Source organism: Capricornis sumatraensis, chromosome 17 (assembly GCF_032405125.1).
Source record: "Capricornis sumatraensis isolate serow.1 chromosome 17, serow.2, whole genome shotgun sequence".
NCBI classification, from domain to species: Eukaryota; Metazoa; Chordata; class Mammalia; order Artiodactyla; family Bovidae; genus Capricornis; species Capricornis sumatraensis.
In genome coordinates, this window is record NC_091085.1 from 61,948,092 (window position 1) to 61,975,848 (window position 27,757).

Consider the following 27,757-nt stretch of genomic DNA (forward strand, 5'->3'; position numbering starts at 1 on the left):
ATTTTGGTATCTTCACCAGCCCTGAGTATTAAGGAAATTTTTGCTTTTTGAGGTAGTGCCTGGTGACCAGCATCTCTGGCGGTGGTATTGTAGTGGTCTGCCCAGCCGTCCACTCCCTCCTCTGTTGCGCACTCCCCACCGTGTCTTTCAGCCTGGCCGCTCCACCTCGGTCTCCGCCATGAACGGGCCCACCCTGCAGTCCTCCTCGGCCTCGTCTGCGTCCTCGGCCTCCACCTCGGCGGCGGCCGCCCCGTCCCCGCGGGGCTGGAGCGAGTTCTGCGAGCTGCATGCGGTGGCCGCGGCCCGGGAGCTGGCCCGGCAATACTGGCTCTTCGCCCGCGAGCACCCGCACCACGCGCCGCTGCGCGCCGAGCTCGTGTCGCTGCAGTTCACCGACCTCTTCCAGCGCTACTTCTGCCGCGAAGTGCGCGAGGGCCGGGCGCCCGGGCCGCCGGCACCCCGGGCCGCCCCCGCCGCCCCCGTGCGCGACTACCGTGAGACGGGCCGCGGGTCCCCGGCCAAGGCCGAGGCGGCCCCCGTCGAGCCGGGCGCCAGCTCCGCCGCCCCCGCCCCCGGCCTGCCCAAGGCCCGCAGCTCCGAGGAGCTGGCCCCGCCGCGGCCGGCCGCCACCTGCTCGTTCCAGCACCTGCGCCACAGCCTGCGCCACATCTTCCGCCACCGCTCGGCCGGCGAGCTGCCCGCGGGCCCCGTCGCCACCAACGGGGAGGCCGGCGAGGCCCCGGCCAGGCCCGGCCTGGCCAGGAAGCTCCTGCCCTGGAGCCTGGCCCGGGAGCCGCCGCCCGAGGCCCTCAAGGAGGCGACGCTGCGGTACAGCCTGGCCGACGAGGCCTCCATGGACAGCGGGGCGCGCTGGCAGCGGGGGCGGCTGGCGCTGCGGCGCGCGGGCCCTGACGGCGCAGACCGCCTGCTCGAGCTCTTCGACCCGCCCAAGGTAAGACCCTGCGCACGTGGCTCCGGGTGGTGACACTTTCCTAGCAGATGGCCGCAGAGTGCCCAGGGGACTTTTAAAAAGTGAACTGTTCCCTCAGAGAATCATTTCCCATTTTTAGATAGTACAGAGCTCTCTTAGACGCCACACTCAGTTTTGCTTCGTGTTTCTTTGTTACAGTGCCGTGCACATTCGTCGTATAATTAAGGAATAAACGTTGGAACATGACTGTTAACTGGACTCTGAGGGTCCTTTGGATTCCCCTGGTTTTCCCCTGAGGTCCCTTTTCTGCCTCAGGACACCAAGTTCGATGTAGTCATGTGTTCTTAGGTACCTCTTGGCTGTGATGAATGGTTCTTCAGCCTCGTTTCCAGCGGCCTTGGCAGTTTTCAGCAGCACTGATCAGGGATTTTGTAGAATATCCAGGGACACCATAGATGGGCATCATGTGGGCCAGTGGCAGCCTGGGTCAGGGTCCTGAAAAGCCTGACCCCGGTTGACCCTGACAAATAGGATTTTTCCTAAGGAGTTAAAAACTGTGGTGGAATTCCTTAGAGGCCTTCCATGCTTTGTGAATGTCTTAGTTTCTTTGAAGTTTAGATTTTTTTTTTGTCTTTTGGGACACAATTCCAGTGGTGCAGTTGAGGCTGAAGGGTCGTTGTCGTCTGGACACCTGCAGGACTGCATCTTCGACCAGATGTGTCAAGCTGATGGGATCCCGTGGCCTTTAAATTCCCTTCTCTTTGTGGGGTTCTGTTATGTCCTAGGCCCTTAGTCTAGAGAGTGAGCAAAGCAGATCCCAGCCCTGGGGGGGGGTCACCGTCCGGGTGGAGGAGACCAACAATTATTCATTCATTCAAAAAATACTTGTTGAGCAACTGCTCAGCACTAGTTGCTGGGGAAGCTGGCGTCCTGGTAGGGCTATTGAAGGAGTAAAATGACCAATGAACTTGGAATTATAAATTGTATCTTGTGTTCTGAAAGAAAGAAATGGAACCTCTGGGAGGAGGTTCTAATTTGGGGGGTGGGATGGGATGTTGTCAAGGAAGCCGCTTGTGTGAAGTACCTTTCCTTTTTAAACTTCACTGTGGAGTCATACTCACATGCTGAGCCGTGTGAAGTGCGTCTGAAACCTCACAAGGATCTCTGTGTTTGTATACCCAGTGGCCTAGTGCCCTGGGGGGCTCCCTCACACCTCTTCCACATCAGCACCCCCCACATTGACTCATGCCCCTATGGATTGCATTTCTCCCTTTTGACCTTCATATAAATGGAATCGCACAGTCTCTGTGTGGATGCTAAGTCGCTTCAGTTGTGTCTGACTCTGTGGGACCCCATGGACTGCAGCCTGCCAGGCTCGTCCATGGGGTTCTCTAGGCAGGAATACTGGAGTGGGTTGCCATGCTCTCCTCCAGGGGATCTTTCTGACCCAGGGATAGAACCCACATCTGTTACATCTAACCTGCCTTGGCAGGAGGGTTACCACTAGGGTAACCTAGGAAGACCGGAATTGCACATTACATTGGTTTTTATGTCTGGCTTCTTTCACCCAGTATATTCTGGACATTCGCTCATGCTCTTGGATGCCCTAGAGTTTGTTTCTTTTTATGGCTGAGTAAATCCGGTCTGTTGTATGGATGTCCTTCAGTTTGTTTATCCGTTTACCGATTGGTGGATATTTGGATTGTTTCTGCTTTGGGACTTTTACAAATCATGCTGTAATGAAATTTGTTCTGAGGTCTTTGTCTGGACATATGCTTCCATTTCCCTTTGGTAGATTCCTAGAAGTGCTAGGTCATATGGTAAGTGCAGGTTTAACTTTGTAAGAAACTTCTAAATTTTTTTCCAAATTGACAGCACAGTTTTGCATCCTCATCAGCAGTGTATGAGTCTTTTTTTCTTCTCTTCAGTGGATGTATACTGGTATCTCAAATTGCGGCTTTAATTTGTATTTCCCAGATGACCCATGAAATTAAGTACCTTATCATGTGATTATTGGCCACTGGGACTGGCTCTTTTTTCACGTGTTTGTCATTTTTATTGAGTTGTCTGTCTGTTTCTTATTGATTTATAGTCTTTATATACCCTGAAGGCACTTTCTTTGTCCGTATATCTTCTGCACTGTGCTTATCTTTTTACTCTTTTAATGGAATCCTTTTGTGAACCTAAGTTCTTGATTTTAATGTAGGCTAAAGTTTATCGATTGCTTTCGTTTATGGTTAGTGCTTTTCCTGTCCCATTAAGAGAATCTTTGCCTGCCAAGGGTCATGAAGCTCTTTCTTGTCGTTTCTTCCAAAAGCTTTATTGTTTGGGCCGAATCATCTTGACAGGCCTTCACAAGATCCATCCTGAATTACGGTGTGAGGTAGGGGTCACAGCTCTTCCGGTTCTGGCGCTGCATGCTGATGTGGCCCTCTTTTTCCCATTGGATCGCATGTGATGCTACTGTCAGCATGAATCTAGCATCCGTGTGCTTCTGGACCATCTGTTCATTGGCCTGTGTGTCTGTCCTTATGCCAACACCACACTGTCTTAACCACCAAAGTTTAACTGTGAATCTGGAGGTAACTTTTCTTTCGTTTCCCAACTGTGCTGTGAGGCTTGTGGGAATCTTAGTTCCACAACCAGAGATTGAACCCCTGCACCCTCATTAGAGGAAGCATGGAGTCCTAACCACTGGGCTGCCACTGAGGAGGTGACTTTGGAACTGAGACCTTTTTTTCGGCTGCACTGGGTCTTTGTTACAGTGAGTGGGGCTCTCTGGTTGAAGCACTCAGACTCCAGAGCGCGTGGTCTCAGTAGTTGTGGTGCACGGGGTTAGTTGCCCAGTGGCATGTGGGATCTTGGTTCACAGACCAGGAATCGAACCCACATCCCCTGCATTAGCAGGCAGATTCTTAACCATTGGACCACCAGGGAAGTCCCTGAACTAAGCTCTTACTGAGATAAGAATCGCTGGGTTTTGGGAAGAACATAGGGAAAAGGCACGGAGATGGGAAAGCATTTTGCATGTTTTTAAGAAAGAAGCACAGAAACGTGGTGGGGTCACAGAAGGGGAAGATGGCTCGCGGGGGAGGAGGTCCTGTGAAGAGTTAGTATTTTATTCCAAATGTAACATGAAGCCGTTGGAAAGTGCAGATAAAAACTTTTACTCATTGTTTTAAAAAGTCTCAAGGCTCTGACACCATGAAAAGCAAATAACATCCCAGATACATGGTCTTACCTGCATGATAACGTGCGATTCTCTGTAAAACTTTCAAGAACTGCTGCTTCTTAAAACAAATCGTCTTAGAAAACCCAGCGCCAGGAGTCAGGCAGACCCAAGTTCAAACAATGAATTAGCTTCGTTCTCAGCTGCAGATCCTTAGGCAGGTGCTGTCACCTCTCTGGGCCTCCGCTTCCTCCTCTTATCGAGCTGAGCTCCTCAGAGTTCGCACTTTGCGTGGCTGTTGTGTTACTTGGGAGGGCGCCTCTGCTGAGTGCCCAGCACAGGGAAGGCTTGGTGTTTCTGGTTGTTGTGGTTGTCGTGGTAGTGAAATGATTTGGGGACTTATTATTTGGTAATAAGTCAGTGCAGATTTATTTACTGCTTTGGGCCCTTGGTGTCTGGCTGGGATGCACGATCAAGGCTCCTGTTCTTCAGGAGCCCAGGGTCAGAGCACCTGTCAGAGTCCTTAGGGCTCAGAAGTGGTGTCTGGCCCCGGAGAAGTGGACCTGGGGGTGGCAGCTAGGTCCCTGGGCCCGCCCCTCCCCCCAGGCCACCTGGGCCTCTTTCATAGGCTTGGTAGTTGCTGTGTGACCTGGGGTGTCCCCCACAAAGTAAGGAGCCCTGGTGGGGTATCTCTCACCCCCTCCACAGGGTGTCTGAGCAGGTTCTAGCTCTGTCCGCTGCTGACAGCTTCCCTTCGGGATTAGAACAGCCTGGGGCTCTTCTGAATGTTTCCTGGAGTGACTTGGAGCATGCAGTCTAGGCTGAAGATACTAGACTAGAAGTCTTGAGTGTGCCTGCCTAGTGGGTAGCCTTGACCTCTGACCCTGGAGTTGTCTATGGGAGCAACTTTTTCATTTATTTTTTAATTGGAAGAAAGTTGTTTTACAATGTTGTCTTGCTCTCTGCCATACAACAACACAAATCAGCCATAATTATACATATATCAGCTCCCTCTTGAGCCTCTCTCTCCTCCCCCCCCACCCCACTCCTATGGGAGCAACTTTAAACAAAGGCAGTGACTTCCCTGATGGTCCAGTGGTTAAGACTCTGTGGGTTCCAGTGCAGAGGGCACAGCTTCCATCTCTGGCAGGTGAACTAAGATCTCACATGCCGGGGCAGCTGAAAAAAAGTCAAGAAAGGCAAAGGAGGGTGTGACAGCAAAGGCTTGAGCTCTGGATTAATACCTGAACTCTGTCACTTGGATGGTGCTCAGGCAGAAGAGGCTTGGAGGACAAGAAGTGAGAGAGGGCACTGCCCAGGGACATCACTCGGGGCCTGCACCCCCCCTTCCCCCCGGAAGTCTGAGGCCAGGTGGTCGGCAGCTCATGGGTGTGCCTCCCCTGGAGTTGGGTCAGAGCTCCGCCTCTGACCAGTGCCTCTGACCCTGGGCCAGTCAATTCTCCACTCACAGCCTCAGTCTAGTTGTCTGTAAAGTAGGCGTGATAGCAGCAGCCAGGGCTCAAGGGTCACCGTGAGGGCTGTGGTGGGAGGGAGCCAGCCATTATAGGCGGTGTGTAAGCGGAGGCCACAGGTTGCTGCAGTGGATGTTCAGAGTGGGTGGGAGGAGACAAGCGTAGTTCATTCCCAAAGTCCAAAGTCTAGTTTCAGAGGCATCACTGCAGGGGAGGGGGGGGGAGCGGGACAACCCTTCCTTCTGTGCGCCGGCCCTCAGGGGAGGCTGGGGATTGTCCCTGGGGGGTGGTCATCAGAGGCCCCTTGGCAGGAAGTGACATCTGGGATGATCGAAGGTGCCACTCCTGGAAGATTGGGTGAAGGAGTCCCATGCTGAGGAAACGGCAAGTGGGAAGGCCCTCGGGTGGGCATGAACCAGGAGACTTGGAGGAACAGCCAGGCAGCCAGGGGCTGGAGTAGAGGGCAGAAGGAGGAGTGAGGCTGGAAAGGTGACCGGGCTGGGTTGGGTGGGGCCTGAGGGAGCACTGTGAGGATTTTAGGTTTCACACTGAGAGCAGTGGGAGCATGTGAAGGATTTAGGGCCAGAGGCGGGTGTGACACCTGCTCAGCAGTGGGAATGGGCTAGAGAAACCCTCTGGGGCTGCCTGTGGTCTTCCGGTGTCTGGGAGAATGTGGCATGATTCTTCTCCTAGAAGACCCTCTTGTTCTGTGGCATCTCCCTCCCCTTAGGCATCTCTGAGCTCAGGCTGGGGGTTGCTGAGGAAGCAGTATGTTTCCTTAAGTAAACATTACTACTCACCAGGAATTGCCCTAAACACTTGACCCTCAAGTCCTTCCCATGAGGTCAAGCTTATCGGCCCATTTGACAGGTAGGAAAACCAAGGCCGGGAGAGGCAAAGAAACTCAGGATCATGCTGCTAAGGAGATCTGAACCCTGTTCCCAAGGGTCCCTACTCCTGAGCCCCCAGCCACACTGTTGAACGGCCCCCCTCCAGCCATTGGGTGCAGAGCACCAGCTCCTGGCCAGGCCAGGCCTAAGATGTGCCATCCTGCTCGGCAGTTACAAACAAGAAAGATGGACTGATTGCCAGTATTTACAAACCATAAAATGGAGAGGTTTCCTATAAGAGCCCAACTTCTGGTTTCTCATATGAATTGGTGGATTTGGCAGTGCTGGGCCAGGCTCACTTGGAGTGCACCCCAGCCTGGCCCCTGCGGAGGGAGAACCTGACTGGGGTGAGGGGTGGGTCCCAAGGTCAGGGAGCAATTACAGGGGTTGGGGTTGGCTAGCCTGGGGGGCAGGGCTCTCCTAGGAGCTGGAATCCATTTTCAGTGGAGCGCATTTGGGTGGGCCATGGCCTGAGGGCCACCCCTTTGCTGTTTCCAGTCTGTTTCCCCACATGTCCAGGCCTGGTTTGGCTGAGGGGGTCTCAGAGTCTGGCCAGCTTTGCCCGGTCTGAGGGCTGAGCCTCAGTTTCTCTCATTTGTACTGTGGGAGTACTGATGGACTTCTGTTAATAGTAGGTGCTGTTGAAAAACGCCCTTTTAGGTAGTATCTGTTTGGCACTTGTTATATACTAAGCACTTAACTGTCTGGGCTTCATTTACCCCTCACAACAACCCTGTGAGGGGGCTGCAGCGATTACCCTGATATCACAGATGGGGAAATTGAGTTCAGGAGAGGGGAGGTGACTGGTCCACAGTCGCACAGCTCAGAGCATCGGAGACGGGATGGGAATTGGGCATTTGGGCTGCACCTGGTGCCCAATGAGTCTCCAGAGGATTTACTGTTATCATGGGTGGTGGAGCTGGTGGTGTTTAGCCAGGGGCCCTACCTGGGTGGGTGGGGGTTGGCAGGTCAGTTCTCAGACCTGAAAAGGTTCCCCATGGCCATCTTGTCCAGTGCCACCAATTTACAGCTGGGCACATTGAGGCCCGGACTCCCCTGGGTCCCTCTTGCACAGTGTGCCCTGCTGTTGGCCTCTGCTGCTCAGCCCAGAGAAGCGGTTGAGGAAGGAGGTGGGGGATCCTAGGGGATTCGGCCCACAGCCCTGAGCTCCCTCCTGCACTGCCAGCCCTTGTAGCCCCAAGAGGAAGTGGGTCAGTTGGCAGTGGCTGGACCGACTGGTCCTTAGGGTGGCTGGCGGCCGTCGGGCAGTGTGGTTCAGAGTCGTTCCTCCTCTGCTGCTTCTGAGCTAAGTGACAGGGCCTCAGTTTCCTCATCTGTAAAATGGGGGTGGTCCTGGCGCCCATACGTGTCGTGAGCTGTGGATCCTGCAGGTGCTGACTGGCTGGGCGGGGGACCTGGCTGGGAGCAGTCGGTGCTCCTGGCGAGCAGCCTAGATGATGAAGGGGCTGAGTCTGAGCGCAGCCTGGGGGTGAGGGCATTGCCCAACTAGCCCCTCAAACTCCCCTGACTCCGCTTTGCCTGCCTCCCAGGTGGGGAAACTGAGGCCCCAAGATGCAGAAGGAGCCACCGCTGGACCCGGGGGGCTGAGCCCAGAGCCCGTGCCCGAGTGTGGGAAAGAGGAAGCAGAGAGAGAGGGACGTCCGGCCCCCGGCGGTTTCCTCTCGGAGGCAGGAGTGCGAGGAGGAAGAGGAGGGCTGGGCAGGAAGCGGCCATGTGGGCGGGAGGGGCAGCCTCCTGGGGGCTCGGACAGACCTGGGCCCGAGTCCCGTCCCTGCCCTTCTGCACTGCGCAGCCTCGGGAGGGGCACTCGGTGCCTCATTTTCCTCAAGTACAAAGAGCTGAGTGGCGGCACCCACAGCAGGGCCATGGTGAACCAACCGCTGTCCCTGTGGCGGCGAGAGCCGGCCCCATGCAGGGGGTCTCAGCCAGGGCTAGCTGCTGCAGCTGCTACTTGTTACTAGTCACTTTCAGCACTGTGGGCGCTGCATTCGACACATCCCATGCAACCACCACAAACACTGGCAGGTGGGGACAGGGAGGACACTGTCTGTTAAGAGGAAACAGGCATGGAGAGGTAGAGAGACTTGCCCAGGGCCACACAGCTGGCAGGTGGAAGAGCAAGGATGCAGTCTGCTGTGGGCCTGCCAAAGTCAGGGCTTGTGTCGACCCCCTAACGGGCACAGAGACCACCCACTGCAGCCCAGCAGACCCTCGTGGGCCCAGACAGAACCCCGATGATCCCTGGGGAGATAGGCGTGTAGAAGGCGAGTGCATCCCCAGTCCCACCTTCCCAGGAGGACCAGGTGTCAAAAGCTTCTGGGTGAGATGGGGTTTCTGTCCTCGCTCTGCCGGGACTGCTGTGACCCAGGTGACTCCCCGTGCCTCTCTGAGCTATGAAACGGGCAACCAAGGGGCTTGATCCAGGCCTTCCAGGGCTGGTGGGGGAAGGAAGGAAGGGGTGGTGGTAGGCAGGGCTCCTGTGGGGCCCCCAACCGCACACACAGCCGCCCTGTCTGCCCCTTATTGGGGTTTTGTGTAACATCATTTTTTGAAAAGTACTTTGCCGCTTAGAAGAAACCCCCAACCACGCTGAAACCACGGGCAGATGGTATCGGTGTGCTTCCTTTCAGCTCAAATTCTGTGAATCCCGAGACTGGAAAGTGCCCCTGAACCCATCAGGAGGAGGGCGGCGAATGACAGTCATTTATCATCCCCTCATCCCCTTGCTCCTCTGGCCTGTGGCTGTTGCCAGCTTCTTGGAAGTTGCTCTTTGGTTTTCCTTTGTTGGGGGACCGTGTGTGGAGACGCAGAACTGTGGAGTCTGCGCTGTGGACTTGGTGGCCAGGGGGCAGGGCACAAGGACAGGTTTGGGTTCAGATCGTGGCTCTTGCGTCCTTGTTATATGGCTTTGGGCTGAAAACCTGGCCTGTTTTGGCTTCGGTTTCCCATTCTGGAGAATGGGATGTCAGTCCTGCCCTCGCTGGGTGATTGAGTCAAAACCTGGCTCCTGGAGGGCCTGGCACGAGGTGTGAGGTGTTTCCTCCCTGAGGGGCAGTGGAAGAGGCTTCCTGCGTGGGAAGTCACAGACCCCCGAGCTGGGTCCCCAGAGGCCCTCCCTGGGATAGGCCACCACCTGGCTGCCACTCCCAGTGGCCCTCCCTGGGCAAATCGGACAGCACGGATAGCCAGTTGGGCCTGCTGGAAATCCCCCACCCACTTCTTTGTGAATGGAAAAGGAAACCAAAATGCAGAGCAGAGATCTCTGGTTCTGAGCGCTGGCCCTCACTGGGGTGGGGGCAGGGTAGCTTCCTTCCCCAAGGCAGGAGGGGCCGCCTCAGCTTCCTTTCTGGGGCCCACACCCCTTTTTCTCTCTCCCCTCCGAGCTAGGGTGGAGGCCACTGCTGTCCTTGGGCCATGGACCCCACTGACTGCTCAGTCTCTGGAACCAGTGGATGACGGTGGATAGGGGCAGGGGCCAGCACGGTGAGACCTGGTCTCCAGGTCCTCCCTCCCTGTGTCTGACCCCCGCCCCCCCACCGCGCCACCTTCCCGGGCCGGATGCGAATCCTGACTGTGGCCCAGTCTGAAGTCCACAGCACGGAGAGAGAACCTCTCTCCAGGGAACCGTCTGGAACGGGAGGACAGACCGTGTCTCTTTTCAGATCTCCATGTAATCTAGGAAACTGTCTACCTTACCGAGGGCCCTCATGTTTGAGTTCCTGATGTTTCTGGTTTTTTCAATTAGTAAAGCTCAGGGCAGAAATGATAGAACAGTCACCGAAAAACCACCCATGATTCAACTACCCAGAGAAAACGAGCATTTCAATCCCAGTCAACGTCTCTGTCCTCTCTTGTATTTCTTTCTTGAACTTTCCCCCCAAACTGCAGCTCCATCAGCATTCACTAATTCTTCATTCAGCAGTTATAGAGGGAGCCCCTTCCGTGTGTCCAGCATGCTGGAAACAGGCAGAAACTTTTGGACGAAACCCCAAGCCCTCATGGGACTGACACACTCATCCTCCCCCTTTTTTTTTTTTTCACTTAACATGTCTCGAACATTTTTATGTTTTCTTAAGAAATTTTAAAGAATGTCTTAAAATAATGGCTGCACAATATTTCATTTACATAGGCCATGATATATTTATCTGTGATTATCCAGACTCCTGTTTCAACCATTTCTAATTTTTTTGCTCAAGTAGATACCTTGTGACAAACATCTTGTACATCAGTCTTGCTGCCCATCTCTGATTACTTCCTTAGGCTACGTTCCTAGAGGGGAAGTGCTGGCTGGAAGGCTTCAGGAGCACTTCTCATGTGTTTTCTCTTAAAGCTTTATTGAGATATAGTTTACAGATTCTAAAATTAACCTGTTTAAAAGGGTACAGTGGTTTTTAGTATATATACAGAGTTGTACAACTGTCTCCATGGTTTAAAGGCCACTTTCTCATCTCACCACCACTCATCTCCAAAAGACACCTTGTAGCCATCAGCAATCACTTCTCATCCCTCCGCTCCCCCGGCCCCAGGCAGTCGCTCGTCTCTTCTGTCTCCCTGGGTTGGCTTAGTCTGTTCTTTCCATGTACATGGAACCAGACAGTGTGTGGTCTTCCATGACTGTCGTCTTTCACTCAGCAGCATGTGTTCAAGGCTTGTCCATGTTGGAGCTCGTGTCAGTAGTTTGTCCCTTTTTATTGCCCAGTGATTTTCCATTGTATGGCTAGATGGCATTTTGTATGTCCATTTCTCAGTGGATGGACATTAGGTTGTCTTCACTTTCGGGTGATTATGAAAAGTGCTGCTGCAGACATTTGTGAGTTAAGTTTTTGTGTGGATGTATTTCTTTTTTTCCCCGGGTATGTACCTAGGAGTAGAATTGTTGGATGAAATGTAACTCCCTTTAAACATTTTGAGGAGCTGCTAAACTATTTTCCAGAGTACTGCGCTGTTTTATATTCCCACCAGTAATGTATGAAGGTTGTAACTTCTTCACATCCTCACCGACACTTTTTACTATAGCTGTTTTTGATTGTAGTCATCCTACAATGGTTTTGAATAGTTGAATGGTTTTGATTTACATTTCCCTGATGGCTAATGAGGTTGAGCATCTTTTCACGTGCTCACGAGCTATTTCTAATGCTTCTGATACATCCTTTCCAAAGAGCCTTCTAGAAAAGCTATACTCATTTAAATATCTTCAAACAGTAGTGGTTATTTTAAAAATGTTTGCCAGCTACCAGGTGAAGTGGTTATCTTGTCCTGATTATGAATGGAATGGACCATTTCTCTTTTTAAAGAACTTTGAGATATACTTCACATGGCATAAAATTCACCATGTTACAGTGCAAATCGTTGTTTTTAGCATATTCACTGTGTATGCAGCCATCATCACTGTCTAATTCCAGAACATTGCATCACCTCGTTTCATCACCTCACTCAGAAACCCAGTACCTGTTAGTGTTGCTCCCCAGCCCTTAGCAGCCATTAACCCTGGTTTCTGTCCCCGCGGATTTTGACTGTCTCTTATGTTTCTTGGCTGTAGACATTTTCTGTGACTTACAGGCCATTAACTCTGTGTGTGCCTCTCTTGCACTGCCTGCCTCTTCCCTGCTAACCTGCAGGAGCTCTTTACATGGACCCTGGTGCTATCACACACTGCAAATATTTCCTTTGCTATTTGACTTTTCAACTGGTTCTGAGCTTCTCAGACTATGAGGGTTTTAAAGTCTGGGCAGTGACATATGGTTGATTTTTTTCCTTCATGATTTTCTTTGCTTTTTGTGCTTAGGGCTGGGATCAGATAATTATTCAGGTTCTTTTATTCCAGTTTTGTCTCGGTTTTATGTTTCACATTTAATTATTTAATCCAACTGGCTTTTATTCTTTGTGGCTGGTGCAATTTCCTGTTGTTCTTTGGTGTCAGTGAGATGCTGTGTGTCAAGGCATATCACTGAACAGGGGCTGAGGATAATGACAAGAACTCTTGGCAGACCGAGCTGGGAAGGGTGGAGACTGCGGCCTCAGTGGGCCCCGCTGACTCTGGGGCTCCTGGCTGGTGCTCTGGTTCCCCGTCAGCCTGGCCTGAGGCTCTGCTCAGCTGACTCTGAGCCTCCCCGGCAGCCCTACAGCCCCCTTGAGCCCCAGAGGTCCTCGCTTTCACCTCTTATTCTGAATCATCATTCTTCGAAGGCAGGCGGTAGCCACCGTCCGGGGCTTTTGGGGATCTTGGTGATGACGAGCCCCCCTCCCTCCAGTGCACGCCCCTATCAGAGGCCGGTGACAGAGGTTATTTGTTGTTGCTTAACCACATCTTTTTCCACCCTCGCCAGGCGTAGAGCTGACAGGGGCCCCAGGGTGCAGCTGAGGGCTGTGCTGCTGGGGTAAGGGGCTTCCCCCACCTAGCTGGCTCCACCACGGGGCTGGGAGGCAGGCACAGCGCAAAAGGCCCTGGGGGGTGGCCAGCCAGCTCTGGGTCCCCTCTGCTTTCCCAAGAACACAGAGCACACCCTCCCATGCAGTGGGAAAACCTGGGGCAGTGCCTGGTGGCATGCCAGGCGGGACCCTCCTGCTCGGGGCTTGGGTGGGTGGTGGGGCCTCTGGGAGCCACGGCTTCCCCTTTGTCTGGGGGCTGACACAGCCCAGTGTTCCAGGCCCGGGTGTCCTGGCCTTGTGGCGGCCAGAGGGGCACCGCGTGAGGAAGGCAGTCGGCGTGAAGGTGGATGGGGACAGGGTGCAGGGGTTTTGCGGCTCCGCAGCCATGTAGGGCAGGGAGGAATCCTGGCGGGATGCTTGGAGCAGGAAGTGGTCGCTCAGTGTGTGGGCTGGTGGCAGCTGGTTTGCAGCCGGCAAGGGGCGGGGTGCAGGGGGCTTCTGACGGGGCCCCCAGTGGGCCCAGGCCTAGGTGCCGGCTTGGCACTCCAGAGACCCTCCTCTGTCCTCCAGCAGGAAACTGACAGAGGGGAGCTGATGCAGGCTAGCCACTGAGCAGCTCCATGGTCTGGAAAGTGGTTGGTTCTACTCTGCTGGAAGTTTTGGCCAGGAATGGTGCCGAGGAAAGGTGCAGCCCGCAGCCTGGCTTGTGACGGTGTGGCGCTGGCCCCTCTGTTCCCACCTCTGCAAGGCCCCATCCCAGGACAGGCCTTCCCAGGACAGGCCTTCCCAGGCCAGGTCATGGGTGGACCGCTGTCACCCTGAGGGGGAGGCAGGCAAGGTCAGCTGGTGAGATGCCCATAGGCCCATAAGCACCTTGGTTCCCTAGTGCATCCATGCCCATGAGGGGGTGTGGGGAGGGTGACTTCCAGGAGTGGGCTCTCTTCAGCCACAGGCCACTCCCTCACCACTAGTCCTGGGTGGTTCCCCAAGGCTAGCCTAAGAGTAGAAGTGCATGCCCATCTCCACACTTGGCCGCTCAGTATGAAGCTGGACAGCCGCATCTCAGAGTTTGGATGGCTGTCAGGGGGATCCCAGACTGGTTCTGTGCATATTTGGGTGGGGGAGGGGGAGCACTCTCTCTCCATGGGGATCTCCATCTCTGGAAGGCAGGTTGCTCCAGCATCTGAGAGGGGCTTTGTGTCCCTGTCACTGTGATTCTGTGTGTGGGGTGGTCTCCATCTCTCTGAGAGAGGGCTTTATGTCCGTGTCACTGTGAGTCTGCATTTCTGACATGTGGAGGGGACCTTACAGGCTTGCAGGGGAGCTCACTGCAGGTGGGGCTTTAGACAAGCCTCCAGCCCATGTTTCCTGGTGGCTTAGACAGTAAAGCATCTGCCTACAATGCTGGAGACCTGGGTTTAATCCCTGGGTCAGGAAGATCTCCTGGAGAAGGAAATGGTAACCCACTCCAGTATTCTTGCCTGGAAAATCCCATGAACCAAGAAGCCTGGTAGGCTACCGGCCATGGGGTCACAAAGAGTCAGACACGACTGAGTGACTTCACTTTCACTTTCCAGCCCATGTCTTTCTCAACACCTCTAGCTAGTTACCCCTCCCTCCAGGGCCTTCTTGGGGCCTCTCCGGGTCCAGAAGTAGAGGGGGCACAGGCCCCCACACTCATGCTTGGTCACTAAGGGTGTGATCTAGGGGTGCCACCTGCCCAGGGGAGGGAGGCGAAATGATGGGGACTCTGGGCAGGGTTGTTATATTGGTGGGGGGGGCATCTCCCTATGTCAGTGCCGGCTCGGGAAAAGCTCTGCCTCTGGCACCGGTGGGCTCTCTCTTGCCAGAAAGGGGAAGCCGACTTGATCTTTGTGGCTTTTATAGAAGCATCTCCCATCCCTTTCCTGCTCTCTTATGGGGAGACGGAAGCTTGAGACAACAGGGCCAGACCAAGGAGGAGACCTGGGAGACTCCTGTGCACTCCAGGCAACTGACAGGTTGCACACACAGAAGCCCTAGGCATGTGCCTCATCACCGTCTCCATTTTACAGATGAGGAAACAAAAGCACAGACAAGTGAAGTGATTTGCTCAGGGTCACATGGAGAAAAAGTGGCTGGAAGCAAGCATTCAAAGGGTATGTGTGTGTGTCTGTGTCCCCCCGGTTGGGGACAGAGGAAGGAAATGACCTGCGCCCTGTAGTTCAGCTAAACATTTGTTGAGCTCATTGCCTTCAGTTTGCCCCCAAGGGAGCAGGGGAACAAGGGGGTGAGATAACTCACCACACCTCCACATCTGCCTCTGCTTCCTAGACATCTGAGGGCTGGGGCCCCAGGCATCTACCCTCACCCATCGATCTGACAGACTCTCTCTCGAGCTCCTCCAGGCTAGACCTGGTGCTGGGCCCCAGCTGGAAACAAGGCTTGGTGCCCTGTCCCCACCCCCAGAGGAACTCCCAGTCAGATGGTGGGGGCAGCGGCACCATCAGGAAATTATGGCCTGCTCTGATAAGACCCGTGCCGCGGGAGAGGCACAGGAGTTGCACTGACCACAACGTAGTGATCAGAGAAGGCTCCCTGAAGGAGAGGTTTTCTCTGCTGAGACCAGCAGTTTGGATCAGGCCTGGTGGTGTGTGAGCTGGATGGCAGCGGTGCTGTGGGCTTGGGGACTACATAGACAAGGGTCTGAGCCCCAGCTCCACTTGGCTCCTCTCCATGGCTGGGGACAACTGAATTTTGCCGGTCAGGGCTCCCATTCCTCCATCTGTATCGTCAGCTTGACCCGTGTTCCCTGAGGCGTCCAGGGCCTTCCTCTCAGCCAGGGCTCTCCCTGAGCTGGCTCAAGACCCTGGAGGCCCAACTTGTGTCCTCCATCCTTGCCTCACTGAGTCCCTGTCATTCCCCTAGAGTCCTCGAGCGGGTGGGGGTCTGCGTTGGGGGCTGTATCCTGTGCCTACTGATCCTAACACACGATACTTGGCAGACAAAGGGGCCTGTGATGAATATTTGTTGAGGGCTAAAGTCAAACATCTACAACCTCCCAACCCTGTGCTCAATCCTGGGGATGTGACAAGACCAGGTCTCCCAGAGCACATTTCACAGGTGGATAAGGCAGTGGAGGAAGTGAAGTGAAGGGGCTTCTGGGGTGGTGACTGTGTGTGTCTGGATACAGTAGTCAGAGGCCTTCCCAAGGCAGCAATCCTTGAGCTGAGACCTGCGTCCAAGAAGAGCCGATCCGTAAAGATGCAGGAAAACTGCCTTTCAGACAGAGAGAACAGCAGGTGCAAAGGCCCCGAGGTGGGATCATGCTTGGTACATTGAAGGCAGAGTGGAGGCCAGTGTGGCTGAACAGGGTGAGAAAGAGGGAGGGTAGGTGAGGTTAAGGAGTTAACAGGAACAAGGTCCGGCAGTATCTCATGGGCCATGGTGAGGCCCAGCAAGGTGAGGCCCACAGGTTGTTTTTAATATATTTAACTGCACTAGCTCTTAGTTGCAGCATATGGGATCTAGTTCCCTAACCAGGAATCAAACCCAGGCCCCCTGCATTGGAAGCATGGACTCCGAGTCCTGGAGCAACAGGAAAGTCCCTTTTTTAAACTTTCTCTCTGCAGGCAGGCAGTGCCTAGTCATAGTAACAGCACATGGGGTATGTGATGGTCTTCACTGCCAGTGTGTGATACTTGGTTGCAGCCACGTGGGACCTAGTTCCTAGGCCAGGGATGAAACCTGGGCCGTCTGCATTGGGAGTGCAGAATGTTAGCCACTGACCACCACGGAAGCCCCGGCAAGAGTTTTGAGCAGAGGAGGGGGATGAGAAGTCGTTGGATTCGGGATGTGTCTGGGAGGAGCGCTGATAGGACTGTTGCACAGCAACTCAGTTTTCATGCTGCCCATCTCTCAGGGTTCCAGATGCTACCTTTTTTTGATGCCTCACCTTAGTGGGGCTCCCTGTGAGCGCCCCTGCTTTGCTCCCAGGAGCTGCTTATGACTGGAATCCAGAGCCCTCTCCCCGAGCCCCGCTACGAACTGCTTAGGACTGGAATCCAGGCCAGCTGATTCTCAAGCCCTTGGCCCCAGGGTCCAGTACTGTGTTCTGTGGGGTGGGCTGTGTTCCCTGCCCTTCCCATCTCTTATGCCTGGGGAGGAGGTGCGGTTCCTTGCCCAGCCTTCCCCCTAAAGATGCTGTTTCAGATGCACCCAGGGTAAACACGGATCCCAGGCTGACCTCCAAAGGATCCAGGCCCACTGGCTGTAATGTAGGAGGCTCTCTTAGCCTTGGCTGCTCATTTGTGAAGTGGAGAATAAAACAGCAGCCACGTGTGGGCTCCTGGGGGGGCGTCAGGGGAGGCGCCCACCATGTTCCTCCAACAAGACAGGTGGCTCAGAGCATAATGCTCTCAGAGGATCACAGGAGATCCACCCTGGAGCGGTGACCTTCCAATTTCCTTGGTCCTGGTACCTCCACTCCTTGAGATGATGCTCTTTTCTGCAGTATTTGCAATTTCTGGAAATGGTGCAGACCTATAAATTCAACAGTTCAAATGTCCTGGATGGACAGACCAGGCCCCAGTGCCTGGCACACAGGAGGTGCTCATTAAAGGGTGGAGTGAAGGGGCCTATTGGTACTGCTTCTTGCCACGGACAACTCCCCTGCTGTCTTGTGGATGTGGCTCCACTTACTGGTCCCTGGCTGTTGGCTCCTGCCATACTCTTGGCCTCCAGTGTCTTTCCCTTCCCCCTTCTCCACTCTGTAGAGCACTCAGCAAACGTTTAAAGCCGGTGACTGTGCCCCGTGGAAGGCACGAGATGGGAAGGGAGCAGGGAGGCTGCCTCGGGCTCAAAGACTCAGTGTGGGGACAGCCATGAAAGCTGAACTTCCTCAGGAGAGCGGTTTGTTTCTGAGCAGACCAGGTATTCCTAAGACTGACTTCCCAAGACCTGTGCTCATCCCCGCCCTGTGACATCCCTGGGACCTTTCCATATCTTCCCCCTCCCCGCCCCCACAGTGCCCATACACATGGTACTGCCACATCTTCTTGGAGGGTAGAGGGGCACCGTTAGCCCACTTTACAAAAGTGGAGACTCAGGCCAGGAGAGGTAAGTCACTTGTCCATGGAGGCTGAGGCAGAGTTGGGACTGAAGGCCAGGAACGTCTAATTCCAAAAACCCAGGATGGGGAAGTTGCTTGCAGTGGTTGTGCAGACCTGACAGGTTTCTGAGCCAGACACTTGGTGGCCACTGGGTGGGGAACACATGGATTCAGGTTTCTCTGCTTCAGGTCTTCTCGGACACGACTGAAGCGACTCAGCAGCAGCGGCAGCTCTTCTCAGAGCCTTTAATGGCTGCTGTGCATGGGATCCATGCATAAGTGGCTGCCTTTTCTTGGAGAATGCCTCTTTGCACTGGCTGCTAGGAAGCTCAGGTACAAATTTGTGGCAAGTGAAACTCAGGTCTGTGTTCTAGTGGTTGTCTGCATTCCCATTTTGGGTATCCCTGGAATCCAAACAAGACAGGATATTTTCTTTTTGTTGTTTTTGTTTTTTAAGGCTGTTTGGATACAGTAAGAGGTGATTAAGCCTTTCTCAGAATGTTGCTTCATCCATTTGTTCATCCATTGGTCCAAGCAGCATCTGTTCTGGGCTCTTGCCTGAGGAGGGGGAACTCGGTTATCCATGACTTAGGTTCAGTTGCTCAGTTGTCTCCGACTCTTTGCAACCCCATGAATCGCAGCACGCCAGGCCTCCCTGTCCATCACCAACTCCCGGAGTTTACTCAAATTCATGTCCATTGAGTTGGTGATGCCACTCAACCATCTCATCCTCCATTGTCCCCTTCTCCTCCTGCCTTCAATCCTTCCCAGCATCAGGGTCTTTTCAGATGTCAATTCTTTGCATGAGGTGGCCAAAGTATTGGAGTTTCAGCTTCAGCATCAGTCCTTCCAATGAATATTCAGGACTGATTTCCTTTAGGATGAACTAGTTGGATCTCCTTGCAGTCCAAGGGACTCTCAAGAGTCTTCTCCAACAGCACAGTTCAAAAGCATCAATTCTTTAGCACTCAGCTTTCTTTATAGTCCAACTTTCACATCCATACATGACTATTGGAAAAACCATAGCCTTAACTAGACGGACCTTTGTTGGCAAAGTAACGTCTCTGCTTTTTAATACGCTTTCTAGGTTGGTTGTAACTTTCCTTCCAAGGAGCAAGTGTCTTTTAATTTCATGGCTGCAGTCACCATCTGCAGTGATTTTGGAGCCCAAGAAAATAAAGTCTGTCACTGTTTCCCCATCTATTTGCCATGAAGTGATGGGACCAGATGTCATGATCTTAGTTTTCTGAATGGATCTACAATTTCCTCCAAGCCTTTGTTTTCAGGCCCCCAGCAAAGACCCACTGTCCTCCACCTGGAGATCAGCAGGATCTTGCTTACTGTCCGCATTATCACCAGAGAGGACACTGAGGTTGCAGTCACTGCCATGCTCAAGATTCCACATGTAGGTGGTGGAGCTGGGGCTTGTCCCATCTTGGTTCCAGGCCATGGGGCTGCTAACTCGAGGGCGTTGAGTGCTGTGGCAGAGGAATGGGGCTTGAACCTTGACCTTCAGCTGTATATTGCGTCCTACCTCCTGTCCCATGGTTGCTTTAACAGGAGAGGAGTGAGGGTCCTAAAGCCCTGGGAGAGAGAAGACTGCTAAGAGGCTGGTGTGAGTCTCTTCTGAAGGCTTTCCCTGGAAGAATAAAAACCCCTAGCGTGGGTGGAATAAGGCCACTGTGAGGATACGGCATGCCCACATCCTGGGGTCCCCTGTGCCAGGCTCTTTACTGTTTGGATGTTGTCTTCACCCCTGCCCCCCCTCCATTTCCCATGGAAGAGATGGGTTAAGAGCTGTGTCTGGCCCACCTGGCTGGCTGGCTTCTTTAATGTGAGTGCCAGACCCACATAGGCAGCTGCCCACCTCCACAGCCCCATCTCAGAATAAGCTGACTACTTCAGCCCTACAGGGACCCCGCACGGCATGCGTGCCTGGGCCTCCCTACCTCAGGGCCTTGGCCCAGGACCTCTCGGCACCTGAGAGGCTCACTGCCTCCACACCCATGGGTCCTGGCCCCTACCGTGTCCATTGGCTATCTTTCCCCTTCTAGAGCAGAAGCTGGGTGATACTGTGTGTACTTTGTCCCTGCTGGGATCCTGTGAGTGTGAATGAGGATGGGGCACAGCAGGGTGCAACCAGGCGCCTTGGAGCACTCTGGATGGCTGTGTGCACCCAAGCGCAGGGAGTGGCAGCAGGCTGAGGGGAAAGCAAGGCCTCCAGAGAGACCAGATCTGTTTTCAGTCACAGCTCTCATTCCCTCCAGCCAGATTCAAGGCCCGAACGCCCCACACCCGACTCCTGCCATGGGAGAAATTGCTCCTCCAATCTGGGCAGAGTTCCTGCCCCCCCCCCCCACCCCGCCGCCAACCCCACCAGGCAGCACGGTAGGTAGGTGGACACTGGCTCAGTCTCTAGAGTTGTATGACTCTGGGCCGAAGAGAGTGGATCAAAGAATGCGTGTTGGGCTCAGCCAGCAGGCGGAGGGGACCTGGGCCAAGTTTCACCATCGCCTGTGCAGCGAGGGTTGGCCGTGGCTGAAGAGGGGGAATCCTCTCTTCACCACTGCCTGTCAGGTCAGCAGTTGCTCAGCTGCTGGGGGTGGAGCTGGCACTGAGGGCCCCACATTCAGAGTGAAACCCATGGCTCTGCCAGTTAATCTTGGCACTAACGCTGGGGGCAGGGCCCAGGGCGGAACTGAAAAGGAGACAAGGCCCATTCCCTTTCTTGGCATGGTCTACTTCCTCCCGGTGATACTGCGGATCCAGAGCCACGCAGGGCCAACCACACATGCAGGGGCAGGAAGGAGCCCTCTGTACTAACCTATTCTGTAGCCAGGAAGCAGACATGGAGAGGCTGGCTGACTGTGCTGCTGGGGATTTGGGGGCCCTGCTTCCCTGTCCTCTGGCATGTCCAGTGTCCATGCGGGAGCTGGGTGGAGCTCCCTGGCTGAGGAACTGGGTACTAGGGGACATCCAAGAGGAACTGGAAGGGTGACAGTGCCCTGGCTGGTGGTCACTTGGGCTCGGATTTACTAGTTGTGCAGCTTCTGAGTGCATTCCCACCCAGTTCTCCTCCCCAGACTGCTGTGTCCAACCACCAGGGCAGGACTGGCAGCTCCAAGACCTGCTGGGTGTGGGCCTGGACCAGGAAGAGCCTCTCTCCTAACAGGCTGCCCAGTCTTGCACTCACCATCCTTCTGCCCTGGCACCTGCTTATCTGAAGCTCAGTTGAGTGTATGGCTTTGGGATGGACTCTGGCACCACTCTGGCATACCCGTCTGGGCACAGGTTGGATGTTATGCCTAGAACTCACCTTTGTTTCTGCCTGTTCCCTCCTCCTTACCCAGTGCTGGCTTGACAGTGTGTGCATGCACGCATAACTAGTTGTGTCCAACTCTTCGCAACCTCATGGACTGTATGTAGCCCATTAGGCTCCTCTGTCCATGGAATTTCCCAGGCAAGAATATTGGAGCGGGTTGCCATTTCTTTCTCCAAGGGATCTTCCTGACCCAGAATTCAAACCCAAGGTCTCTTGCATCTCCTGCATTGGCAAGTGGGTTCTCTACCACTTGAGCCACCAGGGAAGCCCTGGTTTGGTGGGGGTTGTGGTTATTTTCCAGAGAAGGCAATGGCACCCCACTCCAGTACTCTTGCCTGGAAGATCCCATGGATGGAGGAGCCTGGTGGGCTGCAGTCCATGGGGTCGCTAAAAGTCGGACATGACTGAGTGACTTCATTTTCACTTTTCACTTTCATGCATTGGAGAAGGAAATGGCAACCCACTCCAGTATTCTTGCCTGGAGAATCCCAGGGACGGGGGAGCCTGGCGGGCTGCCGTCTATGTGGTCGCACAGAGTCGGACACGACTTAAGCGACTTAGCAACAGCAGCAGCAGTGGTTATTTTTAGGCACACCTCACTGTCTCTTCTTAAAACAGCTGCTGAAGGGAGGAGAGCACATTTGGGTCTCGGCTGCCCCTTCCCCACATCTTATCTTCCTCAGGCCTCTGCTGAAAGCCACCACTGATCATGTGATGACTCTAGGGAAACAATCTTAGCCATTTTATCACAGGAGGAAGTGGAGGGGTGCTCTCCCTTCTGAGAAAGTGATGAGAGCTCCTGGGCCCTGGGAACAGACATCTGTAGGGTCAGCCAGGTTCAGTCAGGACCCTTTTGCTGACTAAAGAGTAGGGGGTCATCTCCCACCCATTCTGAACCCCATGTGTGTTGAATGTCATGGAAGACTTCTGGGGCCTGCAGTTTTCTGGTTGGCTGTAACTAGGGCCAGCCATGCCAGGCTGTGTTCCTTTGGCCACACTGGCAAAAGAGCCCCAAAAGCCCATAGCTAAGCTACTCTGCCAACTCCCACCATGCCACCTCACCTGCGCCTCGTCCTAAGACTTGGAGGCAGAACAGAGTAGTCAGGTATACGCTTTGAATGGGGGTTCACAACCTGATCTCTGTTTCCTCAGGCAAATTACTATCTCCAAAATTTGAGTTTCTTCTTTTTAAGATGTGGTGATAATATCTGCTTCCTGGGCTGCTGTTGGGCTGGGAGAAGTCGGTCCTGGTGGGGAGCCAGTAGAGGGGAGGAGAGGAGCTAAAGGCAGTGTGAAAGGCCTGGGCCCTCGGCACGGTCAGCCAGCACAATAGAGGGAACTTGGGTTGGGATACCCTCACCTTCCCTTTCTGGGTTTGCTGTGATGAGATGATCAGCAGTGATTGTAACTGGCCAGAGTGGGTTGGCGGGGGGGGGGGGGGGGGGGGTTTGCTCCACCAGTGGGAAGAGAAACAGGTGTCAGCCAGCAAATGGGTCAGAGCTAGAATGTCCACAGATCAAGGTGAAGCAGACTGGCCCTCAGGCCCCGTTGGGTGCTGGGAAGCTCAGTGTCTGTCTGGGTGGGGGAGACGGTGCTGTGGTTACAGGCAGAGGATCCCCTGCAGGGTTCTGCTAGGAAGAATGCTAGAACCTACTCCAGGATCAGGGTGCCCACTGAGCAAGCTAGGCCCCTGGGGAGACTGCAGAAAAGAGCAGAGGCCTGGGTGGGTGAAGGGCCATCAAGGACAGGCCCTGAATGTCTGCATTGGTCTCCTAGAGTTCGAAGTCCAAGCTACAAGCAGCCTGCTCCAGTATCCAGGAGATCCGGCGATGCACACGTCTTGAGATGCCTGACAACCTGTACACTTTTGTGCTAAAGGTGAGTGGAAGCTTTCCACACATGTGGGGAACAGACACAGACCTCAGGAATTGTACACAGCTGTCCCTTCCTTCCTGCCAGGTGAAGGACCGGACAGACATCATCTTTGAGGTGGGAGATGAACAGCAGTTGAATTCATGGATGGCTGAGCTCCGGGCATGCACAGGCCAAGGGTGAGACCCAAGGGCTCCATCTTGACACAGCTTTTTCTGTTACTCCTGAGCTACCCAGTCCTTAACCCCCATCTTCTCTTGCAGACTCGAGACCACAGACCCAGAGCCGCACATTCCCTCAGCCACAGAACCTGGCATGGCTGACTCTCCAAGGGGAAGCACAGATTCCTTGAACCAAGGTAAGGGGTCAGGGCCTCTGTCCTCCAGTACATCGGGACCCAGCCCAGGGCATAAAGCGCCCACAGAGGGTCACCATCACCCATCTTTCTCTGCCAGGTGCTTCTCCTGGGGTGCTGCTGGATCCAGCCTGCCAGAAAACAGATCACTTCCTGTCCTGCTACCCCTGGTTCCACGGTCCCATCTCCCGGGTGAAGGCGGCTCAGCTGGTCCAGCTGCAAGGTCCTGATGCTCACGGAGTGTTCCTGGTGCGGCAAAGCGAGACGCGGCGCGGGGAGTATGTGCTCACGTTCAACTTCCAGGGCATTGCCAAGGTACTGGGCAAGGAAGCTGGGGCTATGCCCCAGCCAAGTTAAAGGCCCCGAGGGGGCCAGGGCCTGAGCCTACCATTCTTCCTTTTCTGTAGCACCTGCGCCTGTCGCTGACCGAGCGGGGCCAGTGCCGAGTGCAGCACCTCCACTTCCCCTCCGTTGTGGACATGCTCCACCACTTCCAGCGCTCGCCCATCCCCCTCGAGTGTGGGGCTGCCTGTGACGTCCGGCTGTCCAGCTACGTGGTCGTCGTCTCCCAGCCACCAGGTGTGACCCTGATGCCCCTTGATAAAGGGGGTGGGGACCGAGACCGCCTGTTGTGTCCTTCCAGCACCTGCCTCCGCCCTGATAAGACTGACGGTGTGGTCTCTCTCTCGGTCGCTTGTCCCCCAGGTTCCTCCAACACTGTTCTGTTCCCTTTCTCCCTCTCTCGCTGGGATTCAGAGGTGGGCCTTCCCCACCTTAGCACTTCTGGCTGTCCACAGGGGCTTGGCCCAGAGGGTCTTCCAGGCCGATCCTCTCCCCCAGAGCAGATCTTCCACCTGGTGCCTTCGCCCGAGGAACTGGCCAACAGCCTGCGGCACCTGGAGCCCGACCCCGCCAGTCGAGCCCGGGACTCGGACTACGAAATGGACTCCTCCTCCCGGAGCCGCCTACGGGCCATAGACAATCAGTACACGCCTCTCTGATGGGCCTCACACTGCCCGGAGGAGCACAAGCAAGCAGAGATGTGAACTTGTGAATGTAACTTTCTTTCCTTCCTTCCAGAGAGAGATTCAAGGGACACTTTAACTGCTCATTCCAGTTTGGATGTGACCCGTCTATTAGGCCTGTTAAAGGGCCTCCTATAAGTTCCATTCTTACCTGGCTTTCTTCTTATTGTTTACAGATGTAGTTCTTATTCGCAGATGTCCCTAGGACCAGGCCCCATCACTCTTGAGAGGTGGCAGGGGGACGGGGAGGGCCGGAGTTGGCAGTGGAAACTTGTTCTCTTTTTCACTGACACTGTCTGTCTCAGCTGACAGACTTTCTACTTGGGGAGGGGGCCCATCAGGAAGCCCAAAACACTAACAAGCCCTGGATTCGCCCGTGGTTTTTCCCACTATAGCTTTAGTCCATGTGGTAGATCTGCTGTACCCAAGCCACAGGTGACCACACCTATCCTGCTTCGACTCTCAGCTTTAGGACAAAGTTCTGGCAGATGGACAAGCTAAAGGTCAAAAATGATTTTAAACATTTTTACCTCAGATTAATTTTTCAAAGAATTCAGGTTTCAAAATTAAACCATTGCTTATTTCATTGCACTGTTTGAACTAATACCCACACAATTTTTATAGTCAGAGACAGCTATGCAAACCTACTGACCAGGTTCCTGGTTCAAGCCAGTATGCCTGGCTTCCTTGTCTGTTACAGTGTCAGGACAGTCACCTGTTGCTGAGGAGATACTGTCCTTCCTAAATGTAGAGAAGTGAAATGTGTCACTCTTTTAAGGAAATTCCAAGCGATTATTGAAAGAGGAGGGTGGCCAGCAACAGTTCCACCCTGGTGCCTTATGAATAAAAAACTGAATTCTGGTTTACAGTAGGCTTTATGGTGCAAGTTAAACTGGGGTGAGGGAGGGGCAAGGAAGAAAAGGGCTGCTGGGCCCTTTCTAGTAATCTTTCACCAACAGGGCTGGCTTAGAGCCTCCAAGCATCTAAAGGCTTATTAAATTATTCCACAAGGTTTTAGGCTCATTCTTGAGCCAAAATGAAGCTAGGAAGCTGGTGCCACAGCTAATGAGAAACTCCTTTAATAGCCCACAATCAGTGTTCTGTTCCAGCAGTGACCACTGCTTCATCTGATGAAGACTATGTGTGCATGGATACACAGGCACCCATGACCTCTACCATCCCCAGAGGTCCTGCAGTCGAATCTCCGTCTGTACTTGCCTTTCACAAGTGACACAATTCATAGGGGTCTGGCTCCTCCCACAACTTTCATGCAGAGGCTCAGAAACAACGGAGGCAGTGACCCAGCAAAGTCAGCTGCTTCTGGTGCCAGCAGAGCCATTCAGTATAGCTGCCAGGCTCACCCAAGTGGCTTCTAGGAAACTGGGAGTTTTATTAGCACAGCTTAACATTTACAGATATATCAATCAAAAGCTAAAATTAAACCTTGGCCTAGACTAACTAGTGCCGGCCTTATCTGGGGTGAGGGGTGTGTCTGTTCCAGCCATTCTCTGTACTCCAGGAGGTCAGACTTCTTTAGGAGGGGCAGGGAGGTAAGCAGTCACCTCGCTTCACTACTTTTAAAACCAACACTCCTGGCAGTCCAGTGGTTAGGACTCCGGACTTCCACTGCTGGGCGCATGGGTTCAATCTCTTGTTAGGGAACAAAGATCCCTCAAAAAATCTATATAAAACTAACCCTCCTGGGTGGTTTCACAGATGGTAACGCATATCCAACCCTAATCTATGGTTGTGGTCCATTTCTAAGGGCCACATTTTCTACACATCAAGCATTACTGAGTAATGAATGCTAAGCAAAGCGCAGACCAGGAGGGTAAATGTAGAGAGATGACATCTACAAGCCTGGGGCACTTACTTCCTAACAGCCTCTCAACATACAAGTCTCAGGTAGTGCCAAGAGGCTAGCCAGGCCCAGCAAGCTCGCAGCTCTGACTGACTGGCTGCAAAGTACAAGCTCAGAATCTGTGACACAGTCACCACTTCCAATAGCTTCAGTGTAAAATGTTCAAGAAAAACATTTCTTGACTAAATGTGTCTGAGTTACCTGGACAGTTCAAATACATCCCAACAAAAAGGCTCCTTGTGGCCTAGGAAGAAGTGACACTAAGCCAATGCCTTTCCTTTCTGCTATAGCAGGTTGAGCTGGGGCAAGGGGGAGCAGTGGGGCCCAGGGCGTGATGCCCTCACAGGCCGTGAGGCAGCAACCCTGATAGCTGCAGCCAGCCCACCGCAGTCAGAGCGCATTCCACCACCCTCTTTCCAGCCCCAGTGTAACCACTGCTGCCAGCAAGAGGCCAAGCCAGCAGCCTCTGCTGAGAGCCAGGCTCTGAGTGCCAAACGGACACTGAGTATCACCAGCCTTTTGGTTATCTCTAATGACAGATGACGAGGATGGCCTGACTGCTCCCAGCACCATCACTTCCTTTACCTGATGTTAATGAACTTTTACAAACTAACAGTCACCAGCACCAAAGAATTAAGTCAACTAACCTGCCTTGAATTTTAGACCAGCAATCCATATGGCTTTATCTGGTATAAATCTTCTGCCTTTGATCATTTCTGGACCGTGTAGGAAAAAGGAATAGCAAATCATTAAAATCTTAAGCCAGAGAACACTATTTTTACATAACAGTTTCTTAACCTAAAATCAAGGCCTTGAACTCTTCCCTAAGGGTTGCCTGAGATTCCTTCATGCTGTTATTCAGGGCTAAGTCTTTTATCACAAATATCATGTGAGTGCTAACATCTCCTACAAGCTAGAGGAACTTGATAGTTTATTATCCACTGCCTCTTAACAAGGACACATCTGACACCCAGTGTTTAGCTGGAATAAACAGCACATTGTAATGACAACACAGAGAATGGATTCATCTTGTATCATTATAGGCAGAAGGTCTATTTGGCAAATTTTTATGTATTGTTTATGTACTGTATAAGTAACTTATTCTTTAAGAATACAAATTTTGCTATAATGTACAAATTGCTACATGTGAATTAAAACAAAGGTTTTGGAATCTTGATTAGTTAACTGCAGTATTTAAAGGTTCTATTATGACTACAATCTCTGAAAAATAGGTATTTTTCCAGTTTATCCTCCTCCCACAAAACCAAGACTCCTAACAAATGCTTGGTTTATCTTGTACATTGCTACATCCTTTCAGCCCTCTGGATTCCTTTATTACAACTCTGAGTGTGTGTCTCCTGCCCCCTACTGGTAAAACGCA

General features: G+C 53.4%; 1 protein-coding gene across 1 annotated transcript; it reads left to right on the forward strand.

Annotated features, from left to right (window-relative positions):
* The first annotated feature begins 178 nt into the window (after positions 1 to 178).
* On the forward strand, positions 179 to 27,519 carry SH2B3 (SH2B adaptor protein 3). The gene is made up of 7 exons (XM_068989791.1): positions 179 to 952; positions 23,040 to 23,141; positions 23,223 to 23,314; positions 23,399 to 23,493; positions 23,591 to 23,805; positions 23,898 to 24,069; positions 24,196 to 27,519. The coding sequence occupies exons 1-7, from the start codon at positions 179 to 181 to the stop codon at positions 24,489 to 24,491; spliced, it is 1,746 nt and encodes a 581-aa protein (XP_068845892.1). The 3' UTR covers positions 24,492 to 27,519.
* Positions 27,520 to 27,757: the final 238 nt, after the last annotated feature.

What these genes read in the sequence shown, in the direction of transcription:
- SH2B3 (XM_068989791.1), top strand. Translation starts at nt 179, where the DNA reads ATGAACGGGCCCACCCTGCAGTCCTCCTCGGCCTCGTCTGCGTCCTCG. An exon ending in CGGGCATGCACAGGCCAAGG is followed by an intron (nt 23,315 to 23,398) that starts GTGAGACCCAAG and finishes CTTCTCTTGCAG; the next exon opens with ACTCGAGACCACAGACCCAG. An exon ending in CACAGATTCCTTGAACCAAG is followed by an intron (nt 23,494 to 23,590) that starts GTAAGGGGTCAG and finishes TTTCTCTGCCAG; the next exon opens with GTGCTTCTCCTGGGGTGCTG.